This window comes from Neovison vison, chromosome 3 (genome assembly GCF_020171115.1).
Source record: "Neovison vison isolate M4711 chromosome 3, ASM_NN_V1, whole genome shotgun sequence".
NCBI classification, from domain to species: Eukaryota; Metazoa; Chordata; class Mammalia; order Carnivora; family Mustelidae; genus Neogale; species Neogale vison.
Genome location: NC_058093.1, coordinates 13,388,126 through 13,411,766, shown reverse-complemented (window position 1 = coordinate 13,411,766; position 23,641 = coordinate 13,388,126). Strand labels below are relative to the sequence as shown.

General features: G+C 37.3%; 1 protein-coding gene across 2 annotated transcripts; it reads right to left on the bottom strand.

Moving 5' to 3' along the window:
- Positions 1-634: 634 nt before the first annotated feature.
- On the bottom strand, positions 635-23,523 carry STRADB (STE20 related adaptor beta). 2 transcript variants are annotated; one of them, XM_044241313.1, is made up of 12 exons: positions 23,351-23,523; positions 20,037-20,133; positions 14,782-14,862; positions 10,064-10,163; positions 7,033-7,154; positions 6,018-6,126; positions 4,832-4,955; positions 3,431-3,602; positions 3,030-3,134; positions 2,626-2,870; positions 1,948-1,990; positions 635-1,465 (listed from the first exon to the last, which is right to left on the bottom strand). In XM_044241313.1, the coding sequence occupies exons 2-12, from the start codon at positions 20,046-20,048 to the stop codon at positions 1,331-1,333; spliced, it is 1,248 nt and encodes a 415-aa protein (XP_044097248.1). In that variant the 5' UTR covers positions 20,049-20,133; positions 23,351-23,523; the 3' UTR covers positions 635-1,330. The 2 variants fall into 2 exon arrangements, with proteins under 2 accessions (XP_044097248.1, XP_044097249.1); XM_044241314.1 differs by lacking the exon at positions 23,351-23,523 and adding an exon at positions 21,482-21,600.
- Between the last annotated feature and the right edge of the window lie 118 nt (positions 23,524-23,641).

The window sequence follows — 23,641 nt, the reverse complement described above, 5'->3', positions numbered from 1 at the left end:
ACTCCATCTTTGTAACTAACTCTCCACCTAGGTTTTATGGTTCCTGTTAGCTCTCTTGCCTAGAGGAAACAGGAGGAGGTTAGTGGAATGAACTACAGCACCCACCACTACAGGTGATCTCAGGGCCTCAAACCGTATTCATGTCCTCTCCCTCTTCCTCTTCCACCTTGGCATGGCTTACTTGATGGAGTAACTTAAACATTCTTGAGGAGAGCTGGCCAATAAACACGAAAAGGTTTGTGTTTCAAATTGTCTATTCATTTTTGCATTATTTGTCTCATTGATTTAATTCTTTAGTCAAGACAATAATCTGAATTTTTAATGTAATGTTCAATAAGACAATTCATTAACTGAGGTAGGCTCCAATTTACCCCACTTTAAACTATATACTCTTTGAGATACAACTCTCTTTTTTGCTAATAAGGTATATCCTTAAATTTTGTATCCCCTACAGGAGCAAGAATAATCATATGAAGAGCCAGAACATCTTCTGCCTCATTGAATACATACCAGGTTGTCTCCAATTCATGTATGTTATGTAAATAAATCTATTTGAGAAGGGGCTTTCCTTGGCAAAACAAATTAGAATTTTGTGTTTTAGCTTTGTCAAATTGCAAAAAAATAAAAACATAACTTCAATTCAATAAATCTTTATTGAGCTCCCACGGGGTGCATGAATTTAGAATCTATAATTTACAGAAGTAGAAAAGTGTCACTTTAGCCTCTTTTATGAAAAAAAAAAAAAAAAGCAAATTACAACATCCCTGTATATTTCAAGTGAATCATTTAATGTGAGGCTCAGTTTTATATTACCATAAATCAACAGACTAAAATGAAAAAGTATAAACATTTTTTCCCTCTATCAAAAAAGCGTTTTGACACCAGGATAAACTAGCCTGTTGGTCTAACAACAGCTGATCAAAAAGGCTAGAGAATCTGGAAGTAAAAAATGTACTTGGAAGTACTGTCCTCTGAGGGCTCTTTCCCCTGAGGGCAACAAAATGCTGAAAAAATTAACTGGCTCAAAAATTATATTGAAAGATCAAGAAGGGGAGTTAGTCACAGCTTGGGGAAAAAACAGTTGAGAACAGATGACAAAATGTAGCTAGATTCATAATTATGAAGTTTTCCTGGAGTTATTCTAGAACTCTGAGTTAACCAAATAGGCTATGAACTTATGTTCCTTTGAACAGAGTGGTTTTAAACAATGGAATCTCCAGTGCACCAACTGTATTTTCAAGTATAATTCTAGTATTTGTACCTAGCAATACAGAAGAAAAGCAGCAGGGAGAAAGTGTCAAGTATCTAGGACATAAAGGATTTGGCAGCCCTAGAATTCCCAGCTTAAGTCTTTTTCATCAGGAAAATCACATTCTGGCTCAGTCCAAGGTGACACTGGCGACAGTGCTATTGATGGCTTAGGAGGCAACAGTGAAAGTATTGAATCTTGGCTTTCTTCTTTCATCTGTTAAAGAAACTCAGAATAAGGGTGCTGGCACAGAAATTCAATACAGTAGCTATGTTAGAAATAAATTACTTTTTAAAATGTAAAAAGTGTTTAAAATTGTTTTGGGGCATTTTCACTAAAAATGCCTTTGATCATTTGAAAACAGGAGAAGTAATAACCAAATGAACTATTATTTTGCCCCTTCATCATCTCTAGCCAATAGAAAACACTAATATGTCTCTAATCAAAAACATTAATTGAGCACATAGTAGCATTTAATGATATTGTTTGTTTTTACTCATTTTGTTTTGCAGAATGGACGTATTTTAGACAGTCTATAATTGCACTACCAAAAAAGTTTTCTTGTTTTTAACTTTACTTTGTAAGGAAATAATTATTAAGAATCTTGGTTATCAAACTGTCCCATTAAGCGAACAAAATGAAATGAATTTTTAATAGTACTGAAAAACATTTAGACAACAGAAGACAGATCAGCTTACCTGTTTGAAGAAAACATGGGACAATAAACTGCTTGCAGATGGTCTGAAATTTTTTTAAAAGTCATAAAAAAAACCCCTTGTATTAGAATTTGTATTTTTAGGTATAAAAATATATTAGAAATTAGTTTTAGAGCTATAAAACCCAATACTAAAAAACTGAAGTCCAATTCTTAGCTTCAACCTTGACTATTGGGAAGAATTAATTTAAGAAATAACATCTATTGGGCACTTACTAATTATAAGGAAGTATGCTAGGCATTACGAGGCTAAAAAAAGATAAATAAGACGCATTTTATTTCTGAAATACTAATATGTAGGTATGATAATAATTTATACTATTATTATGGCAACAACTAACATTTTTGTACTACTTGGAAGTTTCTAAATGTATTAACATAAATACACTAATTAATGTTCAGAAAGATGAACTGATTTTTACAAGATAACTAGGTTAAGAAATGATACAGCTGAGACCAGAGACCACATCTTCTGATTTCAGATCCAGTACTCTTTCTGTTTGCTCCTTGCCTCTACTTGTTTTTAGCATTGCTATTTTCTGGATTAGACTGTAATTTTTTGATCAAAAGACTGATAGATTTAAGTTTGGTGGGAGGGGAATACCACAAAGCTTCTATAAAATATATAACTTTGATGCAATTAACAAGTGGCCAATATTACCTTTTCTCAGGATCTTGTTGCAAACAGAGCTGGACCAAGCTAAAGAAGGCAGGAGAGAAAGTTTTTGAGGATGGAGTTTGCAATCTGTCACTATTTCCTGTGTGAGTTCCACTGGAGACAAGTACACTTTCTCCAATCCCAGAGTCTACACCTGATCGGGAATTCTTCATTCTGGATTCTGACTGAGGGAAGATACTAACATCCAATGGACTATAGGGAGGACCTTTCAGTTTCTGTAACAACATCTAAAAGAAAGAAAAAATTCCTTCAACCCTTTTCAGAGAAAACATTAAAACAACAACAATAAAGATTCTAAGAGCAAAGATGTTTAACAGAAATTCTCTAGATTGAATATAAGGGATCTTATGAAAGAAAGGTGGTTTGGGGCTTTTAGTAGCATTTACCTGAGTCCTATGCATGTCCTGGAAAGGTACCTGCCCACTGGCCAATTCGCATGCTGTAATCCCAACACTGTAAATATCTGACTTTACGTTATATCCATGTAAATCCTGTAGAACAATTAATTTGAAGTCCTTTAGTGAAATTAACTTAATTAAAAAGTTATATAAATGTGTTTTGAGAAAGGATGTTGAACAATGGAAAAAACTCATAAGTGAGAAATCAAGATATACCTATGTGGTATAAACATTTTAAAATCCCTAACATAATAATTTTGACAAGAAAGAGGAAAAAAGTTTTGCAGTAGGCCATTCACCAATCCAATCTAAGGGCACAATTGTCTTTTAGTCAAGCTCAGAAGACACTCAAGATGCACAGACAACCCAATACGAAGGCCACACCTGACCTGTCTCAGTAGTTCTGGGCTCAGCCACGGCTGCACTGATGTGCTGAACTGTGGGAAATCATACACAGCCCTATGCCTCTGTCCGTGCTTAACCAAACTATGCAGGTGGGACAGGCCAGAGAGGGTCACTAGGCCATCACCAGAAATGAGGATATGGCTGGCTTTAATACTCCTAGAACAAAAAGAAACAATCCTAAATACTAGGAAATTGGCCAATGAAGAATAAAAAATCTGGTCAGAACAAATCCATGTATTCTCTTGGAAAATAAATATTCTTTATGAAGTTATAAAATAGCACATTTATAAGTAAGTGTGCTTACACAAACACATACATACATATATATGTACACATCCACATATGAAATGTTTGGGAAATTAAGGAATCCTTTTCAAGTATTTAATATAGCATTAGAACAAGGGGAAATAAAGCTAGCTACATTTGGAAGGGATAATATTTTTTTTTCAAACTAGGAATGGAATCAAATTATTAATTTCACTATTTTAGGATACTGTTGCAAAATACCCAAAGAGAAGTCTAAAAAACCAAGTAATATTTGAAGTATAAAGTTAGACTTTAAAGTTAAATTATTATTATTATCCAATTAAGAGCAGCCTCTCATGGTATTACCATCATTTACACACGATGTCTTATATAAAAATTTCCTTTGTCAGATAAATTATACAAGAGCCTTGTTTTTCATCCAAAATAGTGAATTTGGAAACTAACAGAGTAGGATGGCCAACACTTTGGTTAATTATAATAAAACCTTGATTAATTAGAATACAGTTTGTTGAAACTCCTCAGTTAACCAGTATGTTCCTAAAAATGAATAGTAAGAAAAAAGCTTTGAAGAGATTGAAATGAACAGTTAAAAAAAAAAAAGTTTATTCAAAAATAATTAAAAGGGAAAAAGTCCCAGTATATCATAGAACAATGTTTTTAACATTCAGCCAATTATTTCTGCTTCTATAGTTTAAAAATAAGAGAACTGATACTTAATATGATAGTTCTAAGGTGCTACAAAATATTTAAGAAATCAAAGAAAGGTTTAGTTCCAATTTGTACATGATATAAATATGACATAGAGCTGAAAAGTAGATAAAGAAAAACAAACGAGACAACCAGGATCACCACCTACAGCTTATTCCCCAGGGTTCCACGAGGGCAGGTGCTCCACCAGAAACTGAGCACAAAATTTAGTAAAGACGATGTGGTCTGAACATTTTTGGTGAATGAACATAAAATATAAACAATTACTGTACCTACTAGCCCATTCCTTCCTCAATTTCCATTTACGAGTTTCCTATCTCTCCTAACATTCGACTTTTCTTCTTAAAATCTCCTTAAATGATTTATTCCACTTAAATCCTTCATTCTGTAAAATACAAATAAGTAAATACCTGTGAATACAGCCATTTTGATGCAGATAGCTCAACCCTCTCACTGCTCCAAAGAGGATGTTTCTTATTAAAGTTTCACTCATTCCTTCAGGAAAGTAAGTCTTCAAGAGTTGACTTGCTGAACCTAAAGAAACGCCTGAAATCTTTAATTGAACACTGCAAGTGATTTTGCTTCTAGCTAAGTTTTAAATGTTCTTTCAACCATAAACTAACACACACACACACACACACACACTCTCTCTCTCACACACACACACACACACACACCCATTATGTTTGAGTCTAACCACTATCCTAAGATGCAAAGGTAATTTTCCTTCAAGAATCTGCAAAAAGACCTTTCTAATGATAATCTAGAGATCAGAAAATTAACAATTTTCAGTATTACTAGAAAAATGTTGTGTGGATTTATTTTTCAATCCAGAGGCAATTCACAAAAGGTGTCCTAAAAATCAAAGCTCTAGAATCCATTCATATTTATTGAATACACTTATTGAACACTTTGTGTGAGGAAATATATGAGCACTAAAAAGAAAAATACATGATTCTGGCCTCAAGAAGCTCAAGTCCAATGAAATGAGACAGGTACACACACAGGTGTTTACCATACAGTAAAATAAGTAATTTACAATGAGAGAAATTGGGAGAGAGATAGTATGCATAGGTGAAGAAACATTCTGCTTGGGGGCACTTGGGTGGCTCTGTGGGTTAAGCTGCTGCCTTCAGCTCGGGTCATGATCTCAGGGTCCTGGGATCAAGTCCCGCATCGGGCTCTCCGCTCAGCGGGGAGCCTGCTTCCCTCTCTCTCTCTGCCTACTTGTGATCTTTCTCTGTCAAATAAAGTCTTTAAAAAAAAAAAAGAAAGAAAGAAACATTCTGCTTGAAGACCTATAGTGGCTTTCCACTGATAGAGAGCCAGGAAACTGAAGGAAAGAGATAGTTTGTTCAAAGGCATGGACTGCTTAGGGAAGCAGTAGTAGTTTAACTGATGATCAGACCCATTCTGCTTTTTTCCAAAGCCTAAATTCAACATGAACCTGATAGAGAAATTTATCATGAAATCTAGATGGCCACTAGATTTAGAAATTCAAAGTAGTGACTCATAAACCTAAGATCCCATTCACCCTTACAATTATAGCTTCCAGGCTAAACTAGGAGTTATTTTATCTAAGGTGAGTTTTCTTACCATAAGCCATAAATGGAGAAATAACCCAAAGCCAGCTGCCAACAGTGAAAACGGTCCAGTAAGTTGTAATATTGGGGTGCTGGAAAAAGTGGGACAGAATCACTGCTTTCTAGGATAAACACACAAGAAACAAGACATTTAAAAACTTTGTCCCCTTATGAAGAAAATAACAGCAGAGGTGGCAGCTAACGCTCGGTGCAGCTTCTTAGTACTAAGCGCTGTTCTCAGGGCTGCCATCTCTTTAAATGTCACCACCATGACAAGAAGTTTGTCATATGATCTTTCCTATTTTACAGGAGAAAAATAGGATATAAGAAACTTAGAAGTAAGTAAAAAAGCACAAAATAAAAGGAGTGGAAGTGAGATGCGAACTTGGTCTGACTCCTGAAGTCGTACTTTTAATAACTCTATTATGTTCTTATTACAGAAACATTTAAAAATAGGTAAAACTATGAAGATAATCTCTTCTAACATTAAATCACAGAGACAACCACTGTTAACATTTCACTGTAATTTCTTTCAATCTTCTTTTCTGAGCAATATATTAAAATACTTAAAAAATTGGGACAATATCAAAACAAAATGCCTTCCCTCTTTATATCGAAAATGATTAGTGACAATGAAGATGGTATTATAATATTCCCAAAATGCAATTCTGTTAAAATTCATCAATTCAAAAGTTGATTTTATTTAGCTGGATGAAAAAGAAACTGTTTTTGTTTTTTTCTATTTCCCTATATGACTATTTGTGATTAGACTAGGAGCACTGAAAATCTCCAGACCAGCATTTTGAAGATGATATTCATTTGAGGAAATTTATACTAGTTACCAAAGTTTGAATATATTTGTTCTTTCATGAATCTGGCTTCCAGCTATTATTTCTGACTCTGTTATTGTGTATTTATTAGAATAAAGAAATCTAACTTTAAAAGAACTATAATTTGGGGGGAAAAAATTCCTACAGGTGTAATCCTGTCAAAAGACATTAAATATATCATTTTTCTCACATTGTTACCTGTAATGCTTTCAGGCGTTCATCAGTGCAGTTTTCTAGATTTGTAATTTTTATAGTCACCAGTGTTCCTGTAGGCGTATGACGGGCAAGATGGACAGTTGTCAAGTTGTCAAATCCTCTTCCTATAATCAGATGTAAAACTCACATTAGCAACCAAAGAAGAAAAAAAAACTGGTAACTGGGACATCATCAAGAAGAAAAAAAACCTGGTAACTTGGATTCATCAAAATTAAAACCTTCTGCTCTTCAAGACAACACTGTTAAGAAAATGAAGAAAAGATAAGCCACTGAATAAAACATTAATGATACTTTTATCTGACAAGTTTACATCCAGCAAATATAAAAAATTCTTACAACTCTATAGAATTCTTAGAATTCTACGCAACCCTATACTAAATTCAAAAATATGCAGATTAAATAGGCAATCCACAAAAGACGATACAGGAATGTCTAATAAGCACATGAAAAATCCTCAGGGTAGAGAAATGCAAATTAAAACCACCATTACATATACTATTAACATACCATTGATATACTATTACATATCTATTATAACCGCTCAAATTGGGACTTGATAAACAAATTATGGCAAATGCAAACAATGGAATATTATTCAGCAATCCCTGACCCACTGACGTGACTTCTGTTTGCCACATAAATGGCATCATAAAGAAGGCAGTCCTGAAAGCCTTCTTTCACTTAGCATAATGCTTCGGAGATTGTTCCCTATTGCTGTGTTTCAGTAGCTTCTATTACTCAGCAATAACCCACTGTATGAATATACCACAATTTATCCATCCTCAAATTGATAGATATTTGGGTTGTTTTCAGCTTTCGGTAACTATAAATAAAGCTGCCAAAATATTCTTTAAGTAGACATGTTTTCATTTCTCTTTGGCAAATACTTAAACAAATGCGAGAGCTGGGTCATGCATATTTAACCTTGTAAGAAGTTGCCAAACTGGCTTGGAAAGCGGCTGAACTATTTTTATTCCCACATGCAGTGTATAAGAGCCACAACATACTCATCAGCATTTAGTGTCATCAATTTTTAAAATGTAAAACACCTGGAGTGGCACTCACCAATAAGCACCTTATAAATGTTAGTCCCTCCCTCTCTCCACAGTCACCAAATTGTGCCATTTATCTTTGAAAAGAAGTTAATCCCAAATCCATCCCTTCCACTCCAGTGTCAGCATGACTGCCGTAGTTCAAGTCTTATCCTCTGTCGCTGGTCGCATGCAGTGACTTCGTCACCGTGCCCTGCATTCTCAACGAACGCACGCTCCCAAATTACTGGGAAAACAATACTTCAAAATCCTAGAGCTAAGTCCCATTGACCAGAAATTCTGACTCCACAGCTCTGTGATGGGATACAGGCACTGCAATTTTTAAAGATTCAGGTGCTCCGGATGGTCTTTCCAGTTGTAAATCACTGATCTTTATCTTCCACACTGCTGCCTGGAGATGCTGCCCGTTTTCCCTCTAACTTCAGCATTTTATCCATAGAAAGGTACTACAGTGCAGCACCTCTCCAATCAGAAAGGTTTGCTTTCAAATCACTAGCTGTAGCACTGTTCCTTAAGTTCTCAGAGCCTCAGTATCCTCGTCAGACAAACGGGGAGCGGTAAAAGGCTGACATGAGGAAGTACACATGAAATGTTCAGCACGGTGCCTGTTAGATGGTATTATTACCATTATCACCATTCCACAATGCATCTCAAACATGGACAGGGTAAACCAAAATTGCTTTGAGAAATGAAGTGGGGAAGTTGTCAGAGTCTGAACTTCTAAATACACTGTAAGAAATCTTTCACAATGTGTTACAAACCTCCCTTTCCAGATTTGTCTCCTACCACTGCCTACACTCCCTACACGTATAGGCAAAGAGCATCTATGGGGTAGTTCCCCTCTAACCAGCGTTCCTCGGTCATCTACTGAAGTAATTTTTTTTTAACCTTTTTTTAAATCGACACCATGTGAACACCCTTTCTAATTCGGGGGCATTACCCACCAGTGCTATTTAGAAGTGTCAGATCCTTATTTCTCTTGGTCTCCTTGACACTGGCATGGGAAGGTCAATGACTTAAGCTTAGCCAAATGAAGGCTGGAATTAGTGATAAACAGAAGCGGAGGCAGGCAGAACTCACTGCAGTGGGTTCCAGTATCTGGGATGTAAGTGATCTAACAGGTAGTACACTAACTAGGCTGTTCCTATGCTGTGGTCCTGTCTCTCGTTCTAGTTATTTAGCTTTTCTTAGTTTCTTCCAAGTCTCTCTCTAGCCAACAATTGTGTCAGTTAGCAATACTGTTCAAAAAATATTCCTCTCTTAATCTAGTCAGGATTGTTTTCTGTTATTGCAGCAAAAACCCTGAATAGAATATTTAGCAAACTTTTTCTCTTTTTTCAGGCTCCTGCTTAATTATGTGACTTTTCTTGATTCTCAGTGCAGTCAAGATGGACGGTCCGATGTGCCATCTTTTCTATTCCCATAACAACACACCTCTACTATAGTACCCTCTAGCGCATAAATAAGACTATCTTGCCTGTTTATCTTCCCAGAGAGAATATGGATTCATCAAGTGTTTTACATGGTTTTATATCCCTAGACTCCAACACAGTATCTGTTTGCAGTGTGTAATAGCTATTTGTGATTACTCACAGCAAGTGTTTCACACGTGTATGGCTATTAATAGATCTGTCAGACACAATTAACATCTAGTTTTATGCTACAGGTGACAAAAGAAAAAGACCTGCCCACGAAACAATCTTTTTTTTTTTTTTTAACATTTTATTGATTTATTTGACAGAGATCACAAGTAGGCAGAGAGGCAGGCACAGAGAGAGGAAGGGAAGTAGGCTCCCTGCTGAGCAGAGAGCCGGATGCAGGGCTCGATCCCAGGACCCTGGGATCCTGACCTGAGCTGAAGGCAGAGGCTTTAACCCACTGAGCCACCCAGGCGCCCCCCAAATAATCTTTTTGTCATCAATTTCATTTCTAATGATGAAGGGTCAATCCAAGATAATTACCTATTTCCACTTGAAGTTCATAGTGAGAAACGTTGGTGGAACAGATCACATCCTTTGCTCTAGTGGATGGAGGCAATTGGGAAAAGGTTGGCGCATCAACCTGCATTATTTTAAAAAGATGAAAAAAAAAATAAACTTTTTTTGGTTCCCCATTTTAGTCCTCTACCCTAATATAAAATACTGATATTTTATTTTTAAACATGCAAGTGCTCATTAGGAAGGCACTGGAAGGTGGCTTAAGACACTGTTTCAAAATCTAGAAAGAGTTTAAAATTGCTAATAAGTGGTTAAAAAGCTATCAGCATGTAAAGGGGGAGAGTGTGGGAAAAGCAGATTTATAGATAGCAAAGAATACTTTCCTGCACAATCTCTAGTAAGCATTTTTTGGAGTTGCTAGAAACAGCTATTAATTCTTCAGGGCACCTAATAAATACATCTACTACACATATAAGTACCTGCTCAGCTAAGGAAAGTGTTAATAAATAAAAAATTTCCACATTGCAGCCTATTAAAATTACTGATGTTTTTCACAAGATGAAATCAATCAGAAGGGAGGTATGAAAGAAAAACCTCAAGAGATGGAAGAATAGGGTTCAGACTTCTGCAATGATCCGAGGTCTCATGGGGGTGCTTTAGCATCAGAGTCTTAGGTTTGCAGCAGATCCCAGGCCCAGTGAAATAACACGCGCACAGAAGAAAGAAGAGGCCGATACCACCAGTGTCATCCGATAGCCAGGAGGGCCTCCCAAAAGACAGCCGTTCTCCAAAAGACACTTGGGAGGCTTTACAGGCACCAGCAGGTGGCAAGAATCTTGTTACTGCCTCCAAGGTAGAAGGAAGAAAGGGATTAGAAATGATATTACTGTGTAGTAGGAGTTGTGCTGCTTTTTATATTCTTGATTCTACATGGTTCCTAAACTTTTAAAAGAGCCAAAAAAATATAAGCTCACAGTTAAAGATGAATAAAGGTAAATATTATTCAAGAGGGGTGAAAGACTATAAAAAGAAACCCTACTATTACAATCAGAAATAATCCCAGTGAAGAAAAATCCAAATAAGTCATTTCTTCAGAACAGGTAGTCTTAAAATTACCTCAGATTTAAAGAATACAAATAAGAGAAAAGAAGAAAATATAACAATTTTTAAAAATCTTAAAGTGATAAACTACAGGCCTGTCAGGAAGGCTAGAGCACCAAACGAACTGAGGTTTACAGCTCACTGCTAGAGAAAAATGGAATAGGTTACCCGATTATGGACTGAAATCAGGCTAATCAACCTTTTCTTTGCTTCCATATACTCCATTAGGGAAATAGTTGTCCTTTTTTTTTTTTTAAATATGCTCCATGCCCAACATGGATGGGGCTTAAATTCACAACCCTGAGATTAAGAGTCATATGCTCTACCAACTGAGCCAGCCAGGCACTCCAGGAAATAGTTTTCTTAAGCTCAAGGAAACCACAGTAATTCAAATCATTTTGAAAAAGAACAAAATTGGAGAACTCACTCTTTCTCATTTTGAAACCTATTACAAAGCAATGGTAATCAAAATAGCATGGCACTGAAATAAAGACAGAAATATAGACCAATGGAAGAGAATAAGAGCCCAGAAATAAACTGCCACATATATGGTCAAATGGCATTTGACGAGGGTGTCAAGACCATTCAATAAAGCAAGGACAGTATATTCAGCAAATGGTGCTAGGAATAGTGTATATCCACGTGCAAAGGAATGAAGTTGGGACTCTTAACAAACATCATATACAATACTTAAATCAAAATGGATCAAGGGCCTAAATTTAATATCTAAAATTTAATATCTAAATATCTGCAATAAAACTCTTGGAAGAAAAAATGGGACAAAGGCTTTGACATCAGATTTGGAGATGATTTCTTGGATATGACAGCAAAGGTATAAGAAACAAAAGAAAAACAAAGCCCACTTCATGTAAATTTTCACATTTTGTGCATCAAAAAATAACTACCAACAAAGTAAAAAGGTAATACACAGAATGGGAGAAAACATTTATAAATATCTGGTAAGGTGTTAATATCCAGAAAATATATAGAACTCCTAAAACTCAACAACAAAAAAGGCAAATAGAATCCTTGTTAAAAAAAAAAAAGAAAAGGGCAAAGGACTTGAATAGACATTTCTCCACAGAAGAGGTAAAAGTGGCCAGTAAGCACATGAAAAGATGCTCAACGTCACTAGTCATTAGGGAAATGTAAATCAAAATTACAATAGATATCACTTCATACACATTAGGTTGGCTACTATCAAAAAAAACAGAAAATAAAGAGGTGCTGGCTAGGATGTAGAGAAACTAGAATTCTTGTGCAATATTGGTAGGAATACAAAATGGCATAGCCGATGTAGAAAACAGTATGGCAGTTTACCCCCAAATTAAAATATCATTACCATATGATGCATTAATTCCACTTCTGGATATACCCGAAGAAATGAAATCAGGTCCTAAAGAGATATTTGCACACCCATGTTCATAGCAGGATTATTCACAATAGCCACAAAGTGAAAGCAACCCAGTGTCCATCAACAGATGACTAGATAAGCAAAATGTGCTATATACATACAATGGAACATTTTCAGCCTTAAATAATAAGGAAATTCTGCAAAATGCTACAACACAAATGGACCTTGAGGACATTAAATGAAATATAACTCAGTCACAAAAAGACAAATACAGTGATTCCACTTATATGAGGCAGAGTAGTTAAAAATCATAGAAAATAGAATGGTGGTTGACAGAGGCTAGTGAGGGATGGAGAACAGGGAGTTATTGTTTAGTGGATACACAGTTTCAATTTTACAGAGATGGACGGTGGTGACAGCTGCACAATACTATGAATGTATTTGATACCACTGAACTGTACACTTAAAAATGGCTAAGATGATGAGGCGCCTGTGGCTCAGTAGGTTAAGCCTCTGCCTTCGACTCAGGTCATGGTCTCATGGTCCTGGGATGGATCCCCGCATCGGGCTCTCTGCTCAGCAGGGAGCCTGATTACCCCTCTCTGCCTGCCTCTCTGCCTACTTATGATCTCTCTCTCTCTCTCTGTCAAATTAAAAAAAAAAATGGCTAAGATGGTAAGTTTTATGTTATGTGTATTTTAGCATGAGGCCAAACAAAACAAAATAGAAACACAAACACACACAAACAGGCAGCAGCACGTGTGGAAGTTTCCTGAAGTTTAAGACCTCTCTCTTGGCAACAGCAAGGAGACAACAGCAGACATTTTACCTCAATCTGAAGGGTAATACGTGAATGAAAATTAGCATTGGATAATATATTCTATTACATAAAAGGGCAGAAGACTAAAAGACTTCAGAATATTAGTGAGTAAAAAGTAAAATGAGAAAAATGAAGACAAGTGAATATAGGATCAAGATAAACTTATAAGCAGGAATAATTGGGATTACCTTGTTCTGTAGGAAACAAGGAATTTGCAAGGCAGGTTCTGTTTTGTAGTAAGGATTGCAGAATAAAGTAAGGATTAAGAAAGGGAGGACCCCAGAGAAATATTTATTCCCTAGCATGTTTTTTAAAATATTACTTAATATATCAGGCATTACCCAGGAGAAATACAGAAGAAAAACACAGGATGCCTATTTTATGGGAATCATGTTATAGTCAGAGAGACACGTATATCAATCATTGTGAGATAATAAAATACATACCAATTTCTGGGAATGTCTAAGATTTGTAGGAGAATAATAAACAAAAAGTACAAGAGGAAACACTTCAGATATGCAATATTTCAGCCAACTCTTCATGAATGAAGAAAAATTTTGTTGAAGGCAGAAAAAAAGAGTATATTCTAAGACTCAGGAGCAAGAAATGAAACTCAAATATTAGACTTGTTCCACACCACCAGGAGTCCTTCTTTGATGCTAAGAAGTTTAGGCTTTCCCATAGGCTGCAGGCAACCAATGAGAGTTTTAAAGCTGGAAAGTGACACAAACAGTCCCGTACTGGTAACAGGGCCGAATTCTGATCTGAGTGTGAGAGGAGGTTTATCAAGGAAACCAGAGGCAATGTGTCCTCCTCCAATTGTCCCGGTAAGAAATGAGATTTGGGTAGCAGCAGTGTTGAGGTGAAGGAGGGTATGCACTCAACTGCATTTCAGAAACAGATACAAAAGACCAGGTGAATAATTAGATGTGGGGGGTAGAGGCAAGTGTCAGGATAACTTCAGAGTTTCTAGTTAAGGTGACTTAGTAGATGGGTTTTCATTAGCCAAAGAAAGAAATATAAGGGGTCAGAGAAGTTTGACAGATTAAGGTTTTACTCAAACTACATAGAAATGCCTTTGAAAAGTCTAATTGTAGGCATTCTGTAGATACTTCCAGTGCCCAGGAAAGAGTGTGGGCTTATGGGTAAAAATCAGGATCACCAGTCCTGTTGGATGCCAGAGTCCCCTCATGACCTGAAGGAAAACCCAAGGTAGCTACAGGACAGTCTGACATCTGAGCAACTGAAGCCTAGGAACAGGTGCCACTTAGGGGCAGCCTGTTTGGGCAGAAGAGGTCTACTGTAGATTTCTGGAGAATAATGGAAGTGGAGGGAGAAACAGTAAGAGATACTGTAAGAAAAAGAGATATGGAAGAACCAGCAATTACATTCTGTACTATGAAACTTTGCTTTCTATACTACAGAAAGCAAAGGAGGAATATTAGTTGTACTTAACCATTTTCTTACCAGGTGTTGATGGATACTGGTTTCAGACTGTTTTTCAGGTCTGAGTGATTCAACTTGTGTTCGTGAAGTGCAGAAACAATCCTGGAAATTCAGAAATGCATTTAATAAGTGAAAAATAAATAACAAGATAAGTAGGGGTGATATGTGAATACAAAGGTCTGGTGACTGGGGTGAGGTACGGAAGGAAAAGGCAGCATGCAGGAACCTGGAATTGCCAGGATTCACAGCATGGAGGTAGTAACATCAGGGAGAGAAGAAGAAGAACAAATTTCCTATCTGGTATAATTTACTTGGTATTGTCTATGATCCTTATCCTATCCTCTGAAAGTCATAGTATCAATTCACTTTCACTGCTGGTGTTAATTTGTAACACTTTAATCATCTTTGCAGTTTTGTTTTGAATATTTAGCTAAAGATTACTCTGTTGTACTCATTATAATCAATTTTAATCTTCAGATTCTGTTTCTTAAATGTAGGAACCATGTTTAACCACGTTAAAACTACACAATGAGTATATCTGGAACCAATTTTGTTTCTTAAGGTGATAAACATCTTACTTCAACTGGAAGCAAATTAAAAGTAGGTGACTTGGGGCACCTGGGTGGTTCAGTCAATTAAGTGTTTGCTCTTGGCTCAGGTCATGATCCTGGGTCCTGGGATCCAGCCTCATGGCTCCTGCTCAGTGGGGAGTCTGCTTCTCCCTCCCCCTCTGCTCTTGCTCTCTTTCTCACTACTTCTCTCTAATAAATAAAATCTAAAAAAAAAAAAAAGAGTAGGAGACTTAGTTCCATTATCAAAGTTTACATTTTCCTGCATTTTTTTAAAAGATTTTATTTATTTATTTGACAGAGAGAGATCACAAGTAGGCAGAGAGGCAGGCAGAGAGAGAGGAAGGGAAGCAGGCTCCCTGCTGAGCAGAGAGCCCGATGCGGGACTCAATCCCAGGACCCTGAGACCATGACCCGAGCCGAAGGCAGCGGCTTAACCCACTGAGCCACCCAGGCGCCCCCATTTTCCTGCATTTTAACCCATGGTCCTATTATCACATATTGCCAATAATGAAATGTAACACTTCCATGTATTTATCATGTGGGGTAAAGCTGACCTTATTCTACTTAGGAAGAAAAGGTGTATCTAAAGTATAAACAAATTGTATGAAAGAGACTTTTGTAATAAATTTTTTTGAAGCATCTCATGAACTATTTATTTGTACATAAACAGTAAAAACACTAATATCAAATGAGTCTTCAAGATAAGCTCACCCATATCTACCTAACACCGTAGTCACTTAAAAGTAATCACACTTCATTTAAAACAATGCCAGAATTTCTCACTAATCTAATCTGTCATTTTTCAGCCTAAATTACTGATTATTTTAAGATGAATTCCTGCAGTTTGTATACCTTACCAATCTTATCACAATAATTTGATCTAAATCTCCACTGTATTATGTAGAACTCGCCCTCGAAGAAGAGAAGCTAACAATGTCATGATAGCTATCGAATCATTTCCTTTGCAAAATTTTTATAGGTTTGTCTAGAGTGAAAAAAACAGCGAAAAGTTTTTGAAGATACTTATTACTGCTGCTCATGGTGGTTGAAAACCACCAGTTAGGTCACTTACATACTGTATTGGATATTTACCTATATTTTGTAACATTTGCTCTGAATCATTCTATACAATGGTACTGCACAGGAAAGAGTTAACATGGCAGACCTAAAACTGATATGCTTAGAAAAGGCTTGCCTGCCAAGCTGACCCTTCGCTGGTAACTGGGAACTAGGATTTGGGGAGGGTTCCCACCCTTCCCTGGTAAGAATAGATCATGTTCCTAAACATCGTAAACAATGTGGTTTCTTCTGAACTACTGCTTTTTTTCCTGAAAGTCTGAAATTTTGTTACCTGTTAACAGAAGGTACCTACATGACCAATCCCCAATAAAAAAACTGAGAAGGAGTCTCCAATGAGCTTCCTTGGTAGGCAACATTTACACATGCTGCCATTCCCTGGGAGAATTAAGCACATCCTATGTGACCCCACTGGGAAAGGATTCTAAAAAAGTTTGAGCCCGGTTTCCTCTGAACTTTACTCCATGTACCTTTTTCCTTACTGATTTTTCTCTGTGTTCTTCGGCAATGATAAATCTTAGTTATGACTACATGACTAAGTTTTGCAACTCCTAGTTTTGCAAATCATCAAACCTGGAGGTGGTCTTGGCAGGACCTCTAATACAGCTATCAAAATATGTGCAAACATAAAAAAGTCTTTCTAAAGAATGTCCATCACTTTTTTTTTTTGATGTAAGAAAAGTTAATTTAAGACATATTAGGCATATTTTTGGAGATGCCAGCGTGGCACAGTCATTGAGCATCTGATTCAGGTTTCAGCTCAGGTTGCGGTCTCAGCGTCTGTGGGATTAAGCCCAGCGATGGATCACGCTCAGCTCTCAGTCTGCTTAGGACTCTCTCCCTCTGCCCCTCCTCCCTGTGCACGTACTTTTTCTCTCAAATAAATAAATAAATCTTAAAAAAAAAAAAAAGACATATTGGGCATATTTTTAAAAACTTATATTAACCCTAACTTATTCTCAAAATAAGAGAAGTGATCCATGTTTTTTGGTTTATAGAAATAGAGAAAACATTTTATAAAATAATATGATAGACCTCCATTTCATTATCTTTATATAGAATTTTCACAGTTCGAGAAAGTGATCATTAATGTGAAGACAGCTAAAACCAGCCAATGTTATAAGGCAAAATGTTTTGCTGACCTCTCCTAAAAAATGTTATTATGTTTATTAGCTGCTCAAGTTATAAAAATCATAAAACACTCATAGCTTATACTTCAAAACATTTTTATATCCACATTGAATCAATTAGATGCTGGTGAATAATAGCTTATGAAAAATACACACATTAAGGTTTTTTAGGCAGCACAAATTATTTCAAACCATCCAGAAGATGCCCTAAAATATTTTTAGTGTAATTTTTTAATCCACTATCCTAACAGCCAAATAAAAAACAGTTATACCTAAAAAAGAATCTAAAGGAAAATATTTTACTTATGCTGCTCCTTTGAAAACACCATTTCTTAACTCTCCAACAGAGGGTAAAACTTGAATGGGGAGGAATCCTTCATAGGTATAAACATCAACTTTATCTCAGTTGTACAGATATCTCATTTAGGAAAATATTCAAAGAATTCTAAATATTTCATCATTACAGGAAGAGTAAAATTAAAATTACTAACAAACTGAATAAATTTAAATCAGCCATTATTAAATTCTATTGTTTTTCACAAAATCCTTAATTATAGAATAAAAGAATAAATAAGATATTCTTTTTCCAAAATTCAGAAGCCCTGGGAATCCACACAGCCCTCTAAATCTCAGGATCTTCATCTATCAAATGCCCTTTTACATCTCATCCAATTTACAAACTGATATAAAATTGTTAATCTTAAGTAATCCTTTAGAAGAGGGGTCTACAAACTGTATGGTCCACAAGTCAGTCTGAGACACTACCTGTTGTAGTGAATAAGGTTTTACTTGAACACTAACTTATTCACTTTTATTTATGTATTGCTTATGCTTTCACACAACAGAAGAGTAATTTGTTACAGGGACCATATAGCCCACAAATACTATCTGACTTTTACAGAAAATGTTTGTTCATCTCTGCGTTAGAAAATGAGGTGGGTATTTCATAACAACTTTCTAGATAGATAAAGCTCCCCACCATTTTTTTTTTAAGGTTTTATTTTTTATATAATGTCTACACCCAACATGGTGCTTGAACTTACAACCTTGGGATCAAGAGTCATATGCTGTACTGACTAGTCAGCCAGGAGACCCTAAAGCTCCCTTTTTAAGTAGAAAAGCATTACTTTAAAAATAAAGTAAATGCATTCCGTATTTTTTCATATACCAAACAAATCATACAATAAATCCAACGAACACATTCTGTATTTCCTCACTTGGTAGTTCTGCCTCTCAGACTTGGCAAATAATGGAGCAGATTGGCAGATACGAGTTTGAATCTGGCAATTCTTTGCCATCTTGGGCCAAACTCAAAATAAGGATTAAACCACCTGCCCTGCCATCACTTACACTTTGAAGGCTGAAAGAGATATAATATATGAAAGTATTTATAACCTGAAAATCATCATACAAATACACCCATCACTTTTTAGAAGATTGCTACATTAATAAAGTCAGATATTATATTATGGACTATACAAGACATTACAGAAGACCTGAAACTACTTAATCTAAATAATATTTTCTGTAGGTTGAATATTTTTTTTACCATATGATTCTTGGTTCTCCATCTAGATACCATGGATCTAATATAAACACAAAACAAACTGGAATCTATACATCATATTATACATTGATCCAAATTTTTTTGTCTTATAAGAGGTTTATTTTTATATTATTTTGCTTGCCTTTGGTCTAATGGAAACTTGTGAAAGGGACTTTTGAAAGATTTAAGTATAAGGCATAGCTAACTAGATGGGAGAGGCATATATAAGAGTACAGTAAATGTATGAAAATGAGTGGGTATGGGACAAAGAAAAAGAATAATGAATATATCAGAAAAGTAAAGGAGAAGCTCTTTTTTAAAGCAACAAAAACTCAGTGAAAATTTAACTCATTTCTTAAGACCAGAAGCCATTCAGGTCGAAATAACATCTCAGCATAACAATATCCCATCAGAACACACTTTCAGTTATGGCTCTGCACTAACATCTAACTACTCTGATGGCACAAAATTAGATCTATGCTCTTTTTTGTTTTTTTACAGATTTATTTACTTATGTTATTTCATTTTATAGATTTTATTTATTTATTTGAGAAAGAGAGAGCGAGAGCGAGAGCGAGTGCACAGAGGGAGAATGAAAGGGAGACATAGACTCCCCACTAACAGAAGAGCCCAATGCAGGGCTCGATCCCAGGACCCTGAGATTGTAACCTGACCTGAAGGCAGACACTTAACTAACTGAGCCACCCAGGAGCCCCTTATTTATTTGAGAGAGACTGTGAGAGAGAGAGAGAGAGAGAGAGAGAGCCTGCGGTAGGGAGAGGGAGCCAGAGAGAGAATCCCAAGCCGACTCCTCACAGAGCATGGAACATGACATGGGGCTTGATCTGACGAGCCTGAGATTATGACCTGAATGAAAACCAAGAGTCAGAGACTTAACCGACTGTGCCACCCAAGTGCCCTGAAACTAAATCTATGTTAACACAAACTTACCAAGAGAGACATTGAATCGTTTTAGTTCACAGAAAGTGTCAAAAATCCATCTACTCCAAAAAAGATTTTTGCTTTATCTTCAAGATGAAGAAATATCCTAATATAAAAAAGAAAAGTAAAATAATTAGATTGAATAAAAGCTCCTGGAAGAACTAGTTATCAACCCTTATGATATTTAGGCAGCTATTCTTTGATGCAAGGACTTGAGACATTTCTGAAAAGTGTCTATACAGAGCATTTCTGTTTACCGAATACTATTTGGGAACTGACATCACAACAGAAAAGCAGATTCTGAGTTATTTCCAAAGACCAATATACCTGCTTCTCTATCTTTTCTGTACTTTTTTAAAGAAACTTAAGCAAATGTGAAAGAAAATCAGTGTTGGACCCACCTATAAATATACTCCAATAATTTCCTATTATTCTAGTTTTAAGTAAATGTTCTACAGCTTCCTAACTGGATTAATTGCCTATTAAATCATTTGGGGTCCATGACTAAAAAATTGGGGAAAGAATCTGGATTAGTAACACACTAGGAATAACATTTTCTTGTTACCATATATTTTTTTTAATTTTTAAGATTTTATTTATTTATTTGAGACAGAGTGAGCGTGCAAGAGTGGGGGAAAGGGCAAAGGGAGAAGGAGAAGCAGACACCCCACCCCATCGCTAGCAGGGAGCCAGACTGGGGCTCAATGCCAGGACACCAGGATCATGACCTGAGCTGAAGGCAGGTTCTTAACCCACTGAGCCACCCAGGTGCCCCTCGTTGTCATGTGTTTTTTAAAAAGAGAAATTTCTTTTCAGTTTTCACATAAAAATAATATTTTAGGCTGAATATTTTTTACCTCATGATTCTCAGTTCTCAATTCTATTCTCCCTAGAATTTGACAAGTATGAGATATAGAGATTATTATACAAATAATTCCTGTCCACTTTCACTATTAGAGTATTAATCTCAATAGTTTATGAAGACACTACAACAGATTCATAAGTTTAAAACAGCAACTTCTTCAGATTCAAGGAACTACAAAGGCACCACCAAAACATTCCAGATTTTTCCTAACAGAAAGGGTAGCAATGTTCTAAACTTTCTAGTACTGGGTGTTTTGTTATATCTAACCAATATCATCTCTTTCTTATTAATTGTGGTTTATTATTTCATTTTAATGAAACCCCCAAGTTTAATCAAGGTAAATATCTAAGCAAAATGAAAACAAAAAGGAAGACTTTGTAAGCAGTAGATAATATAGAGCAGTATCCAATTTTACTGCTAAGGAAAGATACGAATTTATTCAGGATATTCGCTATAAACCCAAAGTAGAGAACAGGAGGAAGGAAAACCTGAAAGGTTATGATTATTTTGTCTCCTGCCATTCATTATCATCAATTTAAGGCAGTGCAGTGGCATTTGCTATATTACAAAAGGGGGAAGCAATACCCACCCTGCCCACCTTCCAGGGTGGTTGAGATCAAATGAGATACTTCATCTGAAAGGGCTCATAACCACCAAACACTGTACCAATATAAGAGCTTGAGTGGATGCTCTGAAAGGTACATTCAGCTGGAAAAGGTAAAGTTCAATTGGAAAGCAAGTTGGCAATGTTTCAATAACCATGAAAATACTCATACCTTTTGATGCAGTAAAATTCTCACCTCCCCTAACCAACTCTAAGGAAATGTCCAAATAAATGAAGAAACCATACACATGTAGAGAGTCTTTACACTGTTAATCTGAAGCAACCGAGTATTCATTCCACTACGTGTTTAATAATGAATGACTACGGGGGACACTCACTGGTGATCAGGGTAGACAAGGCCCTAACTAGTTGCAGTTTACATTCCCACAAACAGAACGATTAGGGAGGTCATGATTAACACAGTTTTCTGGTTTCTTTCTTTTTCCACTTCATATCAGTAAGTTTTTAAATAACAATAAAAAACTTTAAATTCCATTGCATTATCTGTATTTCTGAAAAACTCAGAAGGAACTGACAACATTTATGAGACTTGTTAGTACTAAAGAAGTTGTCCTACTGGGGTGATTTAATCCCACAGGTTTCTGCTTTAGATATGTCAGACGATTAAGAGATAATTTTACAAGACATTTTGAGGTCAAGGGAGCAGCTGTACCTTGGGTTGAAGGGATAGATTCACTGTCATAATTTTCGCCTGCTTGCTCTTTCACTAGATAAGAAGATACCATCTTTTTAAAGAAATCATACATGAGACCTATATTTTTAAATATATTACATCAGTGTGGTCCCTTGCATTTGTGTCTAACAAGCTAATTAGGGTAAAGCTTTGTAAATAATTTAAATTTACTCCATTATAGAATGGTTCGTCCAAAGGTCTCAATAGCAAAGGTTAACAACGTCTGTGAAAATCATTGGGCGCATTTATTTACAGTACAGAATGGTTCGTACAAAGGCTTTAATATCAAAGGTTAACAATGTCTGTGAAAACCATAGGGCGGCATTTATTTTGCCGGATTTTGAATTAATTCAGGCATCCAACAGAGGCCATTGTTACAGGGAATGCAAAAAAAACAAAAAACAAAAAAACCGATTCAACTCTGCTGAGCCTTAAAATTACTGTAATTTTCAAAGGAATCTTGAGAAGCCATAAAGTCTTAAAAATTATAGCGACGCACAACTCCGTAAGATTTTCCAAACTTAGTATCGTGACTCACGCTTTCAAAACACATTTACTGAGCGCCTACTGTGCGCCAGGCAGACTCTGTGCTGGGCAGACGCTGTGTCACAAAATCCTGACCAAGTTTTGAGGAAAAGGGTATTTGACACAACAAACCCACGAGGAAAAAACACAACGCTGCGTTTAAATACTGAGAACACAACGAAGCTGGACCATTTAATTTTGTAAGAGGTTCCTTCCGAGTCCTGCTTTGGGAGATCGCGACAGCCAGCTCGCAGAAGGTGGGACCCGGAGCCGCGGCCGGGGGGTGTCTTCTGTTTGGAAACTCCTCCGGGATCCGGAGCGCTGCCAAAGGTGAGGGGTGGGGGCGGAGAGGACCGGGCGGAGCCCGCGCCCCGCGCACCTGGCAAGCACCGCCTACCCCGAAGGCAGGTGCCTCCGCCACCGGGCGGCCCGGACTCAGGGGCCGCTCGCCCCGTCGCGCCACGCGGGACTCCAGCCACCGTTCCGCCGGCTCCCCGGGCTTGAGTTCGAGGCTGAGCGTCGAGTTCCAGCTGAGGCTTCCCGAGGCGGGCGCGGACCCAGCCGCGCTCCCTCACGTCCCCGACCCGGCCCTACACCTCCCCCCCCCCCGACCCCAAACGGCCCCCCCTCATTACCCTGGCGGCGACCACGACCAGCAACTCTCCTCAGGCGGCCAACGGTGCGGGGCCTATGGGCCCCGGGAGCCCAGCCCGCCGAGGGGCACCGCGAGCGCACAAGACCCGCTCCCAGCGCGGGCCGCGGGGCGCAGCAAGGCGGCGCGACCCGGACTGGGACTGCGGGCCTGGAACTCTGCCCCAGCCCCAGGCAGTCCGCCCGGACTGGACTCGCCCCAGGCTTGCGGCCCCGCCTCCCGCCCCGGGGCCAGGCGGCTAGAGGGCGGGGCCTTCTGGCTTGAGGGCGGGACA

Excerpts from the sequence above, each read along its gene's own strand:
- STRADB (XM_044241313.1), bottom strand. Across the intron at positions 10,164-14,781 it reads CCAGTATCCATCAACACCTG|GTTGATGCGCCAACCTTTTC; the intron begins GTAAGAAAATGG and ends AAAATAATGCAG. Across the intron at positions 7,155-10,063 it reads TGAACTTCAAGTGGAAATAG|GAAGAGGATTTGACAACTTG; the intron begins GTAATTATCTTG and ends ATCTGATTATAG.